This window comes from Aythya fuligula, chromosome 5, assembly GCF_009819795.1.
Source record: "Aythya fuligula isolate bAytFul2 chromosome 5, bAytFul2.pri, whole genome shotgun sequence".
Taxonomy (NCBI): Eukaryota; Metazoa; Chordata; class Aves; order Anseriformes; family Anatidae; genus Aythya; species Aythya fuligula.
Genome location: NC_045563.1, coordinates 33229194 through 33244894, shown reverse-complemented (window position 1 = coordinate 33244894; position 15701 = coordinate 33229194). Strand labels below are relative to the sequence as shown.

At 43.8% G+C, this 15701-nt stretch overlaps 1 protein-coding gene across 1 annotated transcript in view; it reads right to left on the bottom strand.

Moving 5' to 3' along the window:
* The window catches only part of ITPKA (inositol-trisphosphate 3-kinase A), a 38907-nt gene that overhangs the window by 12993 nt on the left and 10213 nt on the right, over window positions 1-15701 (bottom strand). The window contains exon 2 of the mRNA XM_032187994.1: window positions 1762-1858. Within this exon, the coding sequence (XP_032043885.1) occupies window positions 1762-1858 (97 nt within the window). The remainder of the gene's footprint in view (window positions 1-1761; window positions 1859-15701) is intronic.

Below are 15701 nucleotides of genomic sequence, written 5' to 3'. Positions count from 1 at the left end.
AAAAGATAACATGCTTCTCGAAAAATAAAACACTGCGGACAAACACAGACATTAGCTGTGAAAGTGTGAAAGTCCATTTGATTATGTTCCCGTATCAGTATTTATAGCTTTAAGGAGTGCAGCTGCTCCGGGCCATTTTTTTTTATTCTTCTCCATGCTAAACTCTTTGTTAGGATATCAAACATTGCTATACTCATTAAAATGCACAGGAAAAAGCCACAGGCCAGACTTCATTAATGCTCTGACAGGGTATTTTAAAGCTGCATACCACTGACAGCGTTGGCTTTGTCCTTAATCCTTGCGTATGATATACGTACTGAGTGTGTACGTACAAAAGCGGTGCGGTCAGCGATCATTAAACAGCCTCCAACAGGCCAGAAGCCAAGCAGTGCCCTTTCTACACACACGCTGTGACTGCACATGCGTGTACCCTCAGGCACTGCGTCTGCTCTGGGGAGCCCTGCTAATCTGCAGGTAGAGCCTGCAGTGCGATTGTTTTTACAGCCCTGGGTCCGAATGACATACAGTACAAAGGACAGAGTCTGCACAGGCCGAGATTGGCAGCAATCACACTCCAGCTGCGGAAGGCACTCTCCTGTCCTGCAGCCTGCCAATAACATCTGAGGAAAGTACTCGTTTCATTCAGAGGTACCCTTTAATCTACACGACATAAAATAGGCCCCAAAGTAGGGCCTCATTAAACCTGAGGCTAGCACCGCACTTTTATCACAGCAGGATCCTTCGGCCACTGCAAACTGGTTCCTTGTGAACAAATCCTAGAACTGGCACTGCCTCAGCACAAGGGCTAGGGTGGTGATGGCCCAGGTTTTACTTTAGAAAGAACTTGTCATACCAGAGAACAGCTGCAAAAATGGTGGACTAAATGCAACCACAGAAAACTAACTGACGCACACCGGAGTGCTCTCTCCTAATCAGATTCTGATAATTTCTCAGCTCTCCTCTTCCACCCTATACAAGCCCCCAGAAGGGTTATGATTATGTGCCCACCACACCATTCTACAGAGACCGAGCTAACCCCACACACACCGATGGAAACTGCAGTAGGGCTGGGTTGTCTTGGCACTGTGTGCTACACGGTAGTCCCACCAACACCACTGTGCACATGCAGCTACTCCATTTCTAGGACAAAATAAATCTCTCTGCATGGCGTTGCAATGCACCATATTAGTGCATTAGCATATAAAGAGGTGGTTCAGGTACTGCATTAAAGCACGATGCAGCGTAGGTGCCTGCCCACATGTGTACTAATAAACCCCGCACCAGCACTTTAGGAACAAAGGCTACATAGGAATTAAATGAAGCATGAGAGAAGCAAGCCTAATGACTTCTCTTTGGTTTCTTGTTTTTTTTGTGTGTGTGTGATTTTTTTTTTAAATCTTAACAATGAAACTAATCTTACGTGAGGAGCACACTTGTTAAGTTCCACTGACGCAAAATTAGACTTAGCTGACTGAGCTGCTCCTTGCACGCACACAGTGAATAATGACAAGCCTCACTAGGCAAACACGTGGCCATCAAGTCAGTTGTCACCATATTTGTTCTTTTCCCAAGGCCTTGCATTCACATGGAAGGTTTGGGGTTGGTACTAGAAAACCTGTCCTTGTCATTGCTGAGGTACAAAAAGGCAAATACAGTGATCCTTCCCGCTAGGGAGCTAACATATCGGCTACTTGGTCAATAAAGATGATTCCATACCACATTCCAGAGTCAAACCCAGTGAAGATATTATATTCATCTCACCTGTATGCCCAGCCAGCTGTACCCATGAGTAGCGTTTCTTGAAGGGGCTGATCACTGGTAAGTTCACCATGGTTTTAATGGTATTCCATGCCTTTTTCTGGAATGCAGAAGAAAGAAACGTTAAATTGGGCAAAATCTGAAATCCTGACATGCCATAAACCTACCACCTAGCTTCAAGCACACTGAATTGTTCCTCCATAATTTGCTAAGTGCTCAAAAGCGGAACCACAAAACAAACACTACAATCATCACTGGAAAAACATGCTCATAAAACCAGGAACAGACACATAGTTAAACATACTGTCCTACCATCCACAAGAAAGCTACCTGGAAGAAAAGGAAAAAAAAGCACGTCACACGCCCGTTCTGAGCCACACCTGACCCTCTCGGCGTCTGAGTCATGCCGAGACCAGACGGCGAACCTACACTTACGCATGTTTAAGTTGCCATGAGACACGAGCACGAGCAGTTTGCTGCTGTCAGCAATACTTCCTTTCCCAGAGGCCTTCAGCATCCCCTCACGACTAACAGCTTTCACCAAGGCAGCAAGTGAGTCTCACTGTGTCGGATCCATAGTAAACGCATCTCCAATCAGGCTTGGAGCTCACTCAGTTCCTTTGGAGCACTCACTGCCAGCAAGCTGTAGAATCTATTCCAGGTCATAGATTTTGCTGCTCCCTCCCCTCTTACCCAACCCTGTTACTTTTTAACGAAGCTGGGCATAGCTCCGGCCACCTTGGCTGTCCCACAGTGCAGCTGTCTGGGTAGCGCTCCAGGCAGACAGGGAAACACAACAGCTGCTCCCAAACCGCAGCTGAGTGCTCCATCACAACGGCAGAAAGGTGAAAATAATACAATTGGAAAGTGAAGGAGTCTCATGCTTTGGCAATGAAACTTGGGCAAGTATGAACCACAGCCTGCTAGCGTGCACATTACATGCTGAGGGACCCTAGAGTGAGTTATGAACAACAAAGGCAGGCTCATCTGCTAGCGCTAGGACACAGTACCCTGTGGAGCTGGTAATGGTGTACAATAGTTGTGCAAAACAGTTTAGTGCTGACGTTTTCTGTGCTGAGATCAGGTACAGCTGGAAGTTAGGCTGGATTTACAGAAGTGCTTATCAATGGCCTACGTAGGCATTATCAAAACCAATGGGAGGCATTGATTTCACTAAAACAGAGTTTAGGTCGCTGCTGAACACCTGAAAAAAATCACCTACAAAACAAGTATGTCTTCTCTAGCAGGAATATCAACGTGATGAACTAGATGCTTCAAGTACCTTATTTTTACTGTATTTTACACTGTGTTTCTGCAGCAGTGAAAGACGTGAAGTGAAATTGCAGGTAAAGAGACACAGGCAAAAGGTTGCTCTCCAGATCACATTTTGACCTGGTCACCCTTCCCCAAATTTGATCAATTACACCAGGATTTTTATATGGTTCCATCTAGCAGTGTTGGTCACCATGTGAGGGTGAAACCCTGTGAGGCCTTGAACACACCAAGAGGATATGTGAACTCGCAGATGCAACTGATCTTTCCTTTGGGGATTTATTTTCATGTGAAAGTTTTAAACTATACTGCAATTTGATGTGACATAACAACATAATCTCCATATGGGCATGTTTATTCTGAAATAAGATCCTGTTTAACATAGCTTGGTTTTGAAAGCAGTTCAAGCTGAAATCCCTGTTGGTCTGATACAAGTGTCCCATGCAGCAATAATGCTTTTTTAGACATGCCGTGCTAGTAAGAGAAAGCAAGAAAAGAAAGCCTTGGATGCTTAAGGATCATGCATCACAGAAGACTTGGTTGCACTTACTGCAACTCCCCAGACAGCACTAACTAAACCCTAGTTTAATACATCCCTTCTGCAGCTTTAAAGGGCCCTGCAGGGGATTTCATATTCTGTATTATTTGCCTCAAGCCATTCCAAATTGCTACTGCGCGCTGCTAACCAGCAGCTTAGCTCTATCACAGGGCTACCTGCTACACAGTGAGGATGAAAGCAGCTCTTGCACACCACTTGTAAGTGTCCCTAGCCTCTTTCTGGAAGAAAGAACAATGTCAATATTGTTGTTCAAGTAGAAAAGATTAAAAATGACTATTGTATAGTCTATTCACCAGATTCAGCTGACAGCAGAAGTCCTTCAGTCCACTCTGCTCAGTTTCTGCTCCAGACAGGCAGGGCCCATAGTTATTTACAGAACAACTGAAAGTAAACATCAGTTGGAGTTGAAGTGATCCCTCTGAGTGTAAGTTCTGCCAAAATTTAAGTTTTTAGAGATTCCAGTCAGATTTTCAGGATTGCATTGCTGGCTCCCCACGCCAGGATCAACAGCACTCTAGATCCCTCCCGTAAAGATCCTATACTTGTAACAATGTCCCACTCCTAACGTAGTGTGTCGTGTCTCCCACTGATTTGTCATGCTGCTCTACCCAGAAGTGATGAGAAGCACAGGTTTTCAAGGAATGCATGTCAGCTGTCAATGCACCACCACACTCTAGTGGCTTTCCCACCCCCTCCCTCCCACCTAGCCCTCAGAAGCTGCAGCTTTTATTTGTACTGTGGGTGTGAAGGAGAGACAATGGGCCAAATTCAACCCCAGCTCAAGTGGAATTTGACTGCTTAGGTTACAGCTGCCTCAGATGAATATGCTCAAGCCACTCACACAATAAAAAAAATTAGGAAAAAAATTGTCAGTGGTTTTTTTTATTATTTTTTTTTGAAATCTCTTCCCAAACATTCTTCCCCTAAGACAGGGAAAGCGCAAGGCTCAAGCTAGGATGAAAGAATCACTTCCAGACCCACCCAGTGGAGCACACTGCCATGGACAGGGGTTCAGCAGACGCACTCTGCCTTGCTGCATCTTTCAGTCCCCAACCTCAACCAGCTCAGGATGCAAATTGCCAGGATGCAAACAGGGCTGCATGCTGTTGGAGCACTGGCGTGAGTGGGAAGATGAAAACTTTGTGCGCCTGCTGTGGGAGGAATCTTTCTCACATCTATTTCTAAAGCAAGATCTTTTCCTCTTTGTTAGCAGTGGTATTATGTGCTTTTCAAATCACTGCTTCATGCTGCCATGGCAAATAGGACTAATGCCATTGCCCGTGTGTATTTGCAGTCCAGATTTCCCTCAGGCCCCCTTTCTCCTAGATTCTTGCTCCGTCTTCCTCAGTCTTTTGCTCTCCCTGGGTTTCTCTCAGCCCTTTCTTCCAGATTCCCATTCAGTGTTTTATGCTATTTATATACACACAGGGCAAGTTCAGATATCTCTGTATCAGAATTGCCAGAATCAGACACCGCTGACATCGCTGATGTTGTTTTATATGCCTCTTAAGATCAATAGACTCAAGAATTTTCCAATAGCAAAAAGAAAGCCACTCCAAAAGGCAAACCCGAGAAACATTAACATTGGTAGATTAAGCGCATAAATTACTGGATGTGAACTGCAGCTGACACATTACATGTATCTATCTCCCTGAGCACTAGGAGGTGTGGGATGCCGAAGACGACAAAAGCTAGCTTTCTGCCAAGGGGTGTGTGACAGGCTGTGATGCCAGATCAGCGTCTAGGCAGTGAAAGAGTAAAAACCCAGTGGAACAGAATGGAAGAACCAGTTCCTGCAGCAGAGCCACAAGGCATTCAGAGGATTGCGGCTTGGAATCTGCCACTAGTATGTTATCAGGATTACTCTTTTGAATTTGAAGCAGAGCACTGAAGAAAATCGTATTTCCATGCAGCGGGTGTGGTAGACATGGTGTTGCATGTTACTGACATGCATGAACAAGATGCTGGGCAAATGAGGTATCTCCAGCTTATTCAACCCTCAGTACAGGTAGGGGTTGCCATGATGGTTATCCTACTAAGGAGCAGGAAAGATGAGCAGCAACTGAGAGCCACCGGTTCCTGGGTGTGCAGCCTCCTCCGGGTCTGTTCTCATGATGAGAGCACAACTTCCTACGCTACTGGCGTGCAGAAGCATGATCCTGCCTCGATGCACCAGTAGGACACGGCTGAGCAAAACCCACTGCACTCACCAGGAGCACTTTCTTCTGCTCTGGGGGGTTTTGGCTCAGCATTCACTGTGCACAAGAATTAATCTTCCTGAAACCCTCACACTATTTCAGGACAAGGGCTATAGCACCCTAACAGCCAAACTCATGAATAGGCATTTGGAGACCACTGAGGGTATTCCTGATTTTATGTGGTTTTGTTCTTAGTTGTTGCTGTTCTAAGGGCTGCATAGAACAACTGCAATCTCTCACTGAGCATATACTACATCCCCCAGGGAGAAGAGATCTACTCTCATGCCTCAGGGCAACAGGGGACAGGACCTGAACCTTCCTCCGTTGTTTGAGAGGAAAAATAAAATCTCTCCCTTAACTAAAAGGAAAAACAGAAACAAAGATCTCAGTTTCGTGAACAAATAATACACATAACTACCCTCAGGCAAGCACTGACAAGCAGGTAACGTAATTTAGGAATCTGCAGAACAGAGTCCAAATTAAGCAACTAAAATTATTACAAATTCCAAGTACATCTAAACGAGCTGGGGGGGATGGGAGAGGGGATAACAAAACCTTTTTCTTCAGGGGGAAAAAAAGAACGGTCAGTTCTAATAATACTAGCACGTATACTTGAAACTATATTGAGTTAAGACAAAAGTATACCTAAATAACAAGTTATTAATGCCCTAAAAAAGTTCATTTTCCCCCTTATCAGCATTGTGGAAGGGTAGTTTCTTGCCTGCACCATTGAATTCTCATGGAAATTCTGCTATACAATAGTTAACAGTGACCCCTGGATCCTTTTTCCAGGACAATTTCAGTAGTTTCTTTATCCAAGATGCTGTTGTCTTTTATCTCTGTGCTAGTACAAAGCCTACGCAAGACTACAGAGAGCTATTATGACAGGAAGAAACAAAAGGATAGTGAGAAATTTGTAATATTTTTTTTCCTTAAAAGGCCTTAAAGAAAGAATACTTAATTGTCAGTCATCATAATCTACTGTTCTCTTAAAGTCTTTGCATCATTTAGGCTAAATTCTGCAGCTCTGGGACATGGGGGCTGAAATTCGATCTGTATTGCTGGTTGCCACTGCCTACTCAGTGTCTCACCAACTCCTAGAAGGAACAAAGTTCCTCCACAGGGACTATGAGGAGTATAAAAAACTATAGCTATCAGAAAGTTATTACACATGTTTCAAAGTATTTCTGTAAGCAAGCATGTGAGAAGATGGTGGGTGTTGGCCTCTTAGAGGACAGCGTAACCCTAACAGTAGTGACTGGAAAAATAACACCTGAGAACGCATCAGGAGTAGCTGAAACTACCTTCTAGAGCGGGCCCCAGGCTAAAGGAAGTGCTGCTACGTGGGGTGCCAGTTCCGTGTTATCCGTGTACCGTACTATTCGCTCCTCTGTGGCTCACTTTTTTTCTGTGATTTTCTTCATCTCTTACTTCTTCCATCCTCAGTCACACAGTAGCACCCCCTTTTTTATTTCTTAGTGATATAATAAATCCTCACAAAGTTCGTAAGATTACATGAAGTTCTCGTAGGCAATGTCAACACATGGTAGAGTTTAATCCTGCAAACTCCTCTGTTAATATTTGTTCCCTCTAAACTCTGTGTATGTTTTACAGTTTATGACTTTCAGTTCTACATTTTATAGTATGTACATTTACTTAAAAAAATCAATAAAATGTTCTGAAGTTTTTAAAACTCTGAGTTAATTATCCACAAAATCCTTAACTGTTTTACTTCCCTTAGTTTATTAAAACTGAAATAAATCAGCTTGAAAACTAGTTTGTTTTCTTAATTCTTTATGCTGTTTCACTCAATTATTTAATCTAATTTGGAAAATGAAATTAATATGTTATGATTTGTTCATTATTTTCAGTATTGTTTATCACTACTTGGATTGACTTTGACCTGACATATTGGACCCACACATACAAGTAACTTCAAACAGGTCCAAAGCTACTAACCCTATTACATCGCTGAACTAAAGCTAGCCTGAACAAAAGCATGCTTTCCATCTGCCTCACTGCAGCCGCCATAAAATGCTTCCATAAGAAATTCTGAGCAGACCACAACCAAAGCAATTACTAGCATAATTCAATTACCCTTCAATTAGATACGATTCCCTGGGAATGTAATCAATAACTACAGTACTATAAGAATAACGTATAAAAGATCACACTTCCACAATGAATCACATTATACTACCAAGACAAGTCAGTAACAGCATAATTCCCTGCAAACCAACAGGTCTTCCACAGGTGCTGCTTCATAGCCACCAGCTTCAAAGGTTACGAGGGGCTTCACTGTTTCAGCAGCGTGAGGCTCTGGGACAGCCAACCATATAGTTTCATTTCATGGAGAGATTTGGTGATCTGAGTCATTTAATATATACTAAAAAAAAATAAAATAAATAGTGAGAGTTGCTGAGCACCATGGTATCATTCCAGTTATCATGCCACAGCACTTGCCTGCTGAAGGAGTCTGGTTTTGAGCTCTTTCATGGGAAGGCTTACTGTAGTTTTTGCAGACCTGAAAGAGGCAGGCAGCTGACTTGGTTAGATTCAGATCCTGGAGCAATGCATACTTTTATGCCTAATATAATAAACTAATAATTTTCCTTGCTCTTTTAATACCATGTACAGGCATATATATACACCTACGTGCATTCTTTAAAACCATCTAAAGCATTTACTAAAAGCTTTTCATCGCAGTCTTTCAAAATTCCATTACTTTGCTGTTGTTGTCCAAACCATAAGAACTCCTAAGCTTAGGATTATTTGGCACTTGATGAAAAACTTAGACCTAACAAGACATCATACTGCAATGGAGAAATTGAGAATTGATTAATTTTTCCCTTACTTGTTGGAAGAAACACAGCTTCAATATCCACACAGGCTCTGTGTAGGGACGCAAGGTGAAGGATTTGTCCATAACAACTAAAACAAAAGCACCACAAATCACAAACCTGGTTCCGTCACATAAGGCATTTGTGTTGTTTTCAGCAGCCAGTTTCTGTGCTTTTGCCCCTTATTAAAGATTTCTGGAATCCTTAAACTAAGGAGTTCCTTGCTGCCAAGTGTACTACTCACTTGGCTGAATCAGACATGAATCACGAATTGAGCTCTCAATGGGTGGGAGGTGAAAGAGCAAGTCAACAAGAAGAATCTCCCCAAGCAAGCCCAGACAGGAGCGCATTAAGCAAACACTCACACAACCCATTATAGCTAAGTTTGAGTGCAACACTTTATTTAGCTCCCAAAACAGGGTGAGGCTCTTACAGCAAATGACTTAGCCCCTCTATTACCACATTTCATCTTCTGTCACTGGGCAGTGAACAGATTCCCCATGCAATAAGCACTACTCTGCACAGCATTCCCCCATGCAATCATTCATCACCAGACAAAAAGGTATTTAGGCCTGGAAACAAAATGTTGCTCCAGGATGAGGTGCAGCACCACCAGATAGCCCAGCACAGATACAAGTATCCGCTTTGAGAAGTCCGTGCCCAAGCTGATGTGCAACACCACCACTCATTCTTCAGACTGAGAGAGGCCCTGTGCCAACCAACATCAATTGATAATTTGTCCAAATCACTGCAACTGGCCTTCCGCCAGGGCAGCTGCGTGACTTCAAACGCTGTCAGCTGCCACTCAAGGAACACAAACAGCCTAACTCTGCCCTCAATCAAGGAAATCACCGAGCAGCCTCCACGTGCCAGGCTCCTTGGGAGCCTTGACCACCCTGGTATCTGCTGATAGGACCCGCTGATCTTCCTGCAGCAGGGTGCCAGCTGAACCCAGGGGACTGATGATCAACAGCAAGGCAGAACGCACGCTCTTCCAGAAGAACGGCAGTTCACACGCTACGTGAGCAACTTCCTGATAAGCGCCTCTTATCAGGCTGCCAGGCACACTGTGACTACACCTTCATCTCTCCCTCTGTCTCTTCCACCATCCAGCCCCCAGAGCTCTGCGAAGAAACGGCGCTCAGCCCGCACTTAGCCCTCCACGCTTCCGGCGCTGCGCTCAGCCATGGGTGAAGGCCGCAGCTGCTCAGCCAGCCTTTGGCAGGTGTATCCTCTGACTGCAAGGTTTTCGTTTCCTGTTTGTACCGCAGGCAAGACGGGCTGGGCTGATCCTTCACTCATGAGAAACACTTAATGCAATAAGCAGAAACAAAGCTGCAAGACAGAAGCCTCAGGTTCCTGTATTTTCTCCTCTGTCATGCCTCGCCATGCTTTATGCAGTGAGACACAAACGTTCGTTGGCTCGCTGCCCTTTAGGATACCTGGTAAGTTTGATATTTGCTATCTCTGGGCTGAGGAAGAAGCGAAGGAAAGAGAAACCACTGGTGAGTATCAGACTGCTGAAATGCTGGCAGCACAAGATCCCACTTCACAGCTGGGTTCTGGAGCACCTCTCCAAAGCAGAGGGCGAACGAAGCGCAACAACGTAAAAGCATTGCTTGTCATTCTACCAACAGCACCAAGCTGACGGCTCTGTAGGAATCAACACCAGCATTTTGCTTCTCATCATTAAGTAGTAAAATATTTACCATCTGTGTCATTCCCAGGCCAAAAGGCAAAACGGTCAATGAATTAGATGGCTTTGAAGCAGCACTGTCACAAGGGTTTCATTCACTTTTTCATTCAGAGATTCTGTAAAAGTTGATGTTGTAAGGGACAGTACAGTTATAACTGAAAGTCAGGTTTTATCTTAATAAGCCAACAAATGATGTTTTGAGGGACACTCAAGCGTCCACTGTTGGCAGCAGGCATTAACAGGCCCATCATCTCCACCTGGACAGCTTGTGCCTTGCTCAGAAAGATGCTGGTTCCCTGACAGGACGGCGTTCTGCCACTCAGTCCTGCTGAGCTCAGGGAAACTGAACCAGAGACACTCTGCCTGACACCGGTCTCAATGGAAACTGAAGTGTTGTTATCCAGAAAGTACATGGAAAGTTCCTCACTATAGGAAAATTGACGTACTTTCAAAGCACAGGCATTTGAAAATTATCTAGGCTGTCCATCACCCAGAACCATTTTGTGGTAAATCAAACATCACTTCAGCAGATGGCATAGCAGAAGGAAAATCTTTCTTAACCTCCAAAACAACTGCAGCTTAAGTTCTCAGAAATCTTCTATGCCAGTTTGGCAATTTTAGAGATCTTTGACCATCCTCTGTTAATCCCCTGCTTGTTGTGGGTCACTGATTGACATCAGCAGTCATGAGACAGGGACATCTAGAAAGACCACACTCTTTAAATGAAAGAAAATGAGCCTAACATCCTACCAGGGAGGACACAATTACCAGTTCCCAAACATTCATCCTGCCTAGAATACTTAAAACACGAACACATTCACACTTCTCCATACATAGGCCAAAAAAGATGTCCAGCCTAAGACACGAGCACAATTTGTCAAGCCACAGAAGTGTCATTTCTGAACTGCGTATGACCTCAAATCCCAATGTACTACGAGTAGTGCCAACCCCTTTCAATCAGGTGTGGTTTCTGCATAACATCAAGTAAGACTACGTTCCGGCAACATGCCAGGAAATAACTTCAAGGAGCTAATCTCCCCTGAGTGAGCTCCAGGCACTTGGGAAGGAAGCTGAGCGTGCACTTCATCTTATTTGCTATGGTGGTGCAGGCTGTAACCTAGACACGCAGCTCCAGCCTGCCAGCCTAAGCTTACTACCAGTTTATCACCCCAGTGATTCAGTGGCCACAGGAGAATCTCTAGTCTGAACAGATAGAGAAAAAGACATCCTTTATTATACTTCCCCATTTGCCACTAACACACCAGTCACAAACCACTGCTATCAGACAGAAATTGCAAAACTGTCTTCTATTAACTGGTCAAAGATTCCTCTCTTCCTATCCCTAGCAGCTTGGGTTAGTGAACACTTCTTGAGAGGTTACCACACCATCGTATATCCTCACATATGGGACAGAGAAGCTGTATCCCACATACCTTTGAGATTCTGCCTTAAAGGTATGAGTGATACTTACAGGTTCTAACCCTAACAAAGCAAGACTATTGTGCCATAATACATTTTTTTCCCCGTCGGAAAGAAAAGAAAGCACAAGGACAGTCAATTATTCTCCTTATCTACTGGAAAGGATGCAAGTGGCTTTAATTTGCAACAAAAATAAGACATTCCAGTGAGATATCCGAAGAGGGCTATCAGTCAGTTTCCCTTGTTGAAGGCTGTTCTCAAACTTGACAAATACCTGTAACTCACAGGGGTCACCTGCCACCAAGATAGAACTGAGCTGATCCCAGTGCCAGTGAGCTGCAGCACTCCAAAAGGAGTCCTTAGTCACAGGCACCAAGAAGGTTCATCAGTGGTCACAAGATATTGATATTCTACAGAGTCATGAATAAAGCTACCTGATCCTTTTCTGTGCTTTAGATCCGTGTCCTAAGAAGTACTGAAGCATTCACTACAAAAACATTACACCTCTCACATCAAGACCTGTCTGCAAAGCAAGTTTCTGAACTCATATGCATGCACATACATAGAAGGATGTTACTGACGAGCATTTATTTTTTATTTTTTTATTTGCAGAAGAACTGAGGAAACTCCACCGTTTCAGTATAGGATCTTGCTGCAGACACAAGCCCTTTCCCTGCTCCAGTTTTTGCCACTGCAGGCGCCAACAGCTATATTTCAGAACACTGCTGAACAATTTAAGTAATTAGTGCTTGTAAATTACATTATAGGCACTCAAGTAAGACATGCAAGTACTCAAGAAGCTGTACAGTGTTAAGTGAAAAGCAATATTAGAGTCTAAAAATACGTCATGTAAAAAACAGATCAGACGCACTGGTAACAGTTTACCATCTGCTCTTCTAATCTATCACAAGACAAAGTCCAGTACTCTGCCTTTCCTCTCCTCCTTTGTCGCCTCCAAACCCACACTTCCATTTTCCTCTAAAGCAGCATAAACAGTTACTGCTTCGCCTATCGCAGACTCCACTGTTCAAATAAGGCCCACCCTTTGGAATGGAATGCAAGTGTCAACAGGCGATAGGGCACTGTTATTTAGCGGGGTGTGGTATTTACCTAGGGGAAAGCCACATCCTTCAGCAACCACTTTAATAACTCTGAGCTTTAACATTGTAACTGAGAGATTATTCCAAACCACTGTGTTGAAAGGATTTTATTTTAATACTTTTTTTAAGCAAACAAACAAAAAACACACACTTGTATTTGGGTGTGCATGAGAACACAAGTGAGGCCATTGTCCCTGATGACATGGGAGCCCGCAAGCAGAACGTGACAATGATGCAGAAACACAGAATTAGATGAAAATGGGGAGCCTCCACCTTCCTCAGAGGAGCAAGTGGGCCTTCTAGGTCACAAGATAGTTGTTTGTTTTTGGAGCAAGCCTTAGATTAGCAGAACTCTTACTGCCTCAAGTCACTGGGAGCTACGTAAGGAATCTGGGGAAGAGGATGACTTCACCTTGAGCAAAGCTACAGGATCAAAAAAGAATTTCTGGTAATGGAGTAGCACAAGGCAAGTTGAATTCCTCCTCCATATCAGAAGCAGGTAGTCCCAGCAGAAAAGGGATTATTTAAAATTTTCATTTCCATAACGTAGCCTTAAGAAAGAGAGTCAAATTCAGCCCTTACATAAGCAGGAGTGACTCAACTAAGACTGAAATAAGGCATCTGCCATCCTGAAGAGTTGTGGGTGTCTGAACAATAGTCAGTGTGTTGTACAGAGTGTGTTTCCTCTGCCCTGAAGGTAAACAAACGCATTTACAATCAAGATCCTGGAGATCCCACCTTCTTTAGAAGCACAAACATCAATTGCCAATTATTAAGAAGCTAACCCAACTAAAAATAAACAGGGTGTAGCTTATACATAGACCATTTATCTACCAAAACTTTTACCTTACAGTAAAAGAGACAAAAACCAACCCATGAGCTTAAGAATTTCATGCTGTTGGATCCTAGCAACAGAACTGCAAGCCATACTCCTCCATCTTGCACAACCACCTACACCAGCCTCCTGAAATATGGAAGCAGCAGCAGCTTCTGTGCCAGATTGGACATAGACAGCAGAACCCAAAAGTGACCAACATCAGTACACCAGGGCTCAGCAGACAACGACAAGACGAACAACATTTGAAATATAATTTGCTTGTGCTTTATTGCTTGTAGTGTGCATGGGGACAGACCATGCAGAAAAACTTACTTCACAAGCAGTCTGATTTTTTTGCCCTGTCTGCTGTTTTTCTTGAGGAATGCAACGTAAAAAGAATTGGCGTCTGTGCTACATTCGTTCCACAGCCATCCTTCGTCTCCGACAGGACTGCCATCTACACAGTCAGAGGACTGAGATCAAGACAGACTTATGGCACTGGGAGAAGACACATTTCTAGAGATAATGCAGAAAATCCCCATGGATGAACAGAAGTGGAAAAAACATCGTTAATTTTACTGTCATTACAGTTTTACATTTGGAATGAGAGACCATGGTTGGGACGTCAGCCATTCCTACTGCTGGAAAAGCATTTGTAGACCGCTGGCATACTAACGAACAAGCACAGTGCTGTGAGATGATAGCACAGGACTTCCTCCCTCCCTGATCTCATTGCTGAAGCAAGGCGGTCACATGTTCTCTCTGGTCTTGCTCTGAACTTTTGGAAAACAAGCTATGAAACTGCTAGAGGGGCCTGATGAGTACTGAAATCCATGCAGATCACAGCAAAGAACTCCAGAGATAGTTCTTCCCAATGTACTTAAAATGTGGCTTAATAAATTTCCTACTGAGAGTCTTTGAGAGTCACGGTGGCATCACAAGCTAGTGATAGGCAAAAGCACCTAGAAGTCAGGAATCCCCGCCTTAATCCCCTCTTACAGGACCTTCATCAGAACGGTACGATCTGGCCTGAAACAAGGACAAGGAAGGCAATGAAGTTCCTTATCTGAACTCCACAGAGCGAGACAATACAAACTATACTCAATTATCAGCCCAAAATTCCAACACTCAGCATTTTGCGCTATGAGAAGTGAAAGCTGGAGCGTAGGAAGGTTTCCAGTTTCCTCAGATTACATTCTCCTCTGAACAAAGCTGACCCTTTCTGGAGATGGTGTTGCTGTTCCTGCAGAACTCGCATGGGTGAGAAAGGCTGAGGAAGGAGCCCACAGCAAGCAGAGCTTATCGTGATTAGAACATTCAGGTCAAGCGCACTTAGCCAACAACCCACTCAAACCCCACAAAGAGATAATAAACAGCCAATCTGCATGCACGAACGCTGTTCACACAGATTTTATCCTATCACTGCATCATGCATGTAACCATACAGAGAAGGAGAAGCGCACAGAGACCACCTTTTAACTCTTGCTCTAGCTCTGCCTCTTTCAGAAGATCAGGGTCTCAAACCCCAGATTTCCTGTACAGCCAGTACGGCAGCAATATACAAGTAGTCTCTCTGCTTCTGCATGTCTCATTCTGCTGAGAATTGCTCTAAGTTATTCACATCAAAGAAGGGCAACATTATTTTTTTTGCTTCAGACTGAACATTTCCAACAAAGAGTTCAACTGTTTCCAAGGCTAGAAAATGATACTTTTTGAAAATCACACTACAAAATCTCTGACGAATCCTGTGAAAATCCTTTTATCCTTTAATTTTGAGGCAGGAGCCTGAAGTCTAGCAGGAAGAAAGCATTCAAAGCAGGAACAAGCCATGGGAAAAGCCAAAGTTAACCTGACTGAATTTGTGAAACTGTAAGAAACTCAGCTTCATTTGCAGTAGACACGAAACTGTACAAGTTACATTCTGAGAAGGTTGTGGGCACAGCACACACAAAGGATTGATGGAGCTCAGCTGTGAAGAGTGCAGTCAGCCACCCCACTCTTCAGACACACTGGAGCTTGAGCAGGCTCAGTTGTGCACAAGG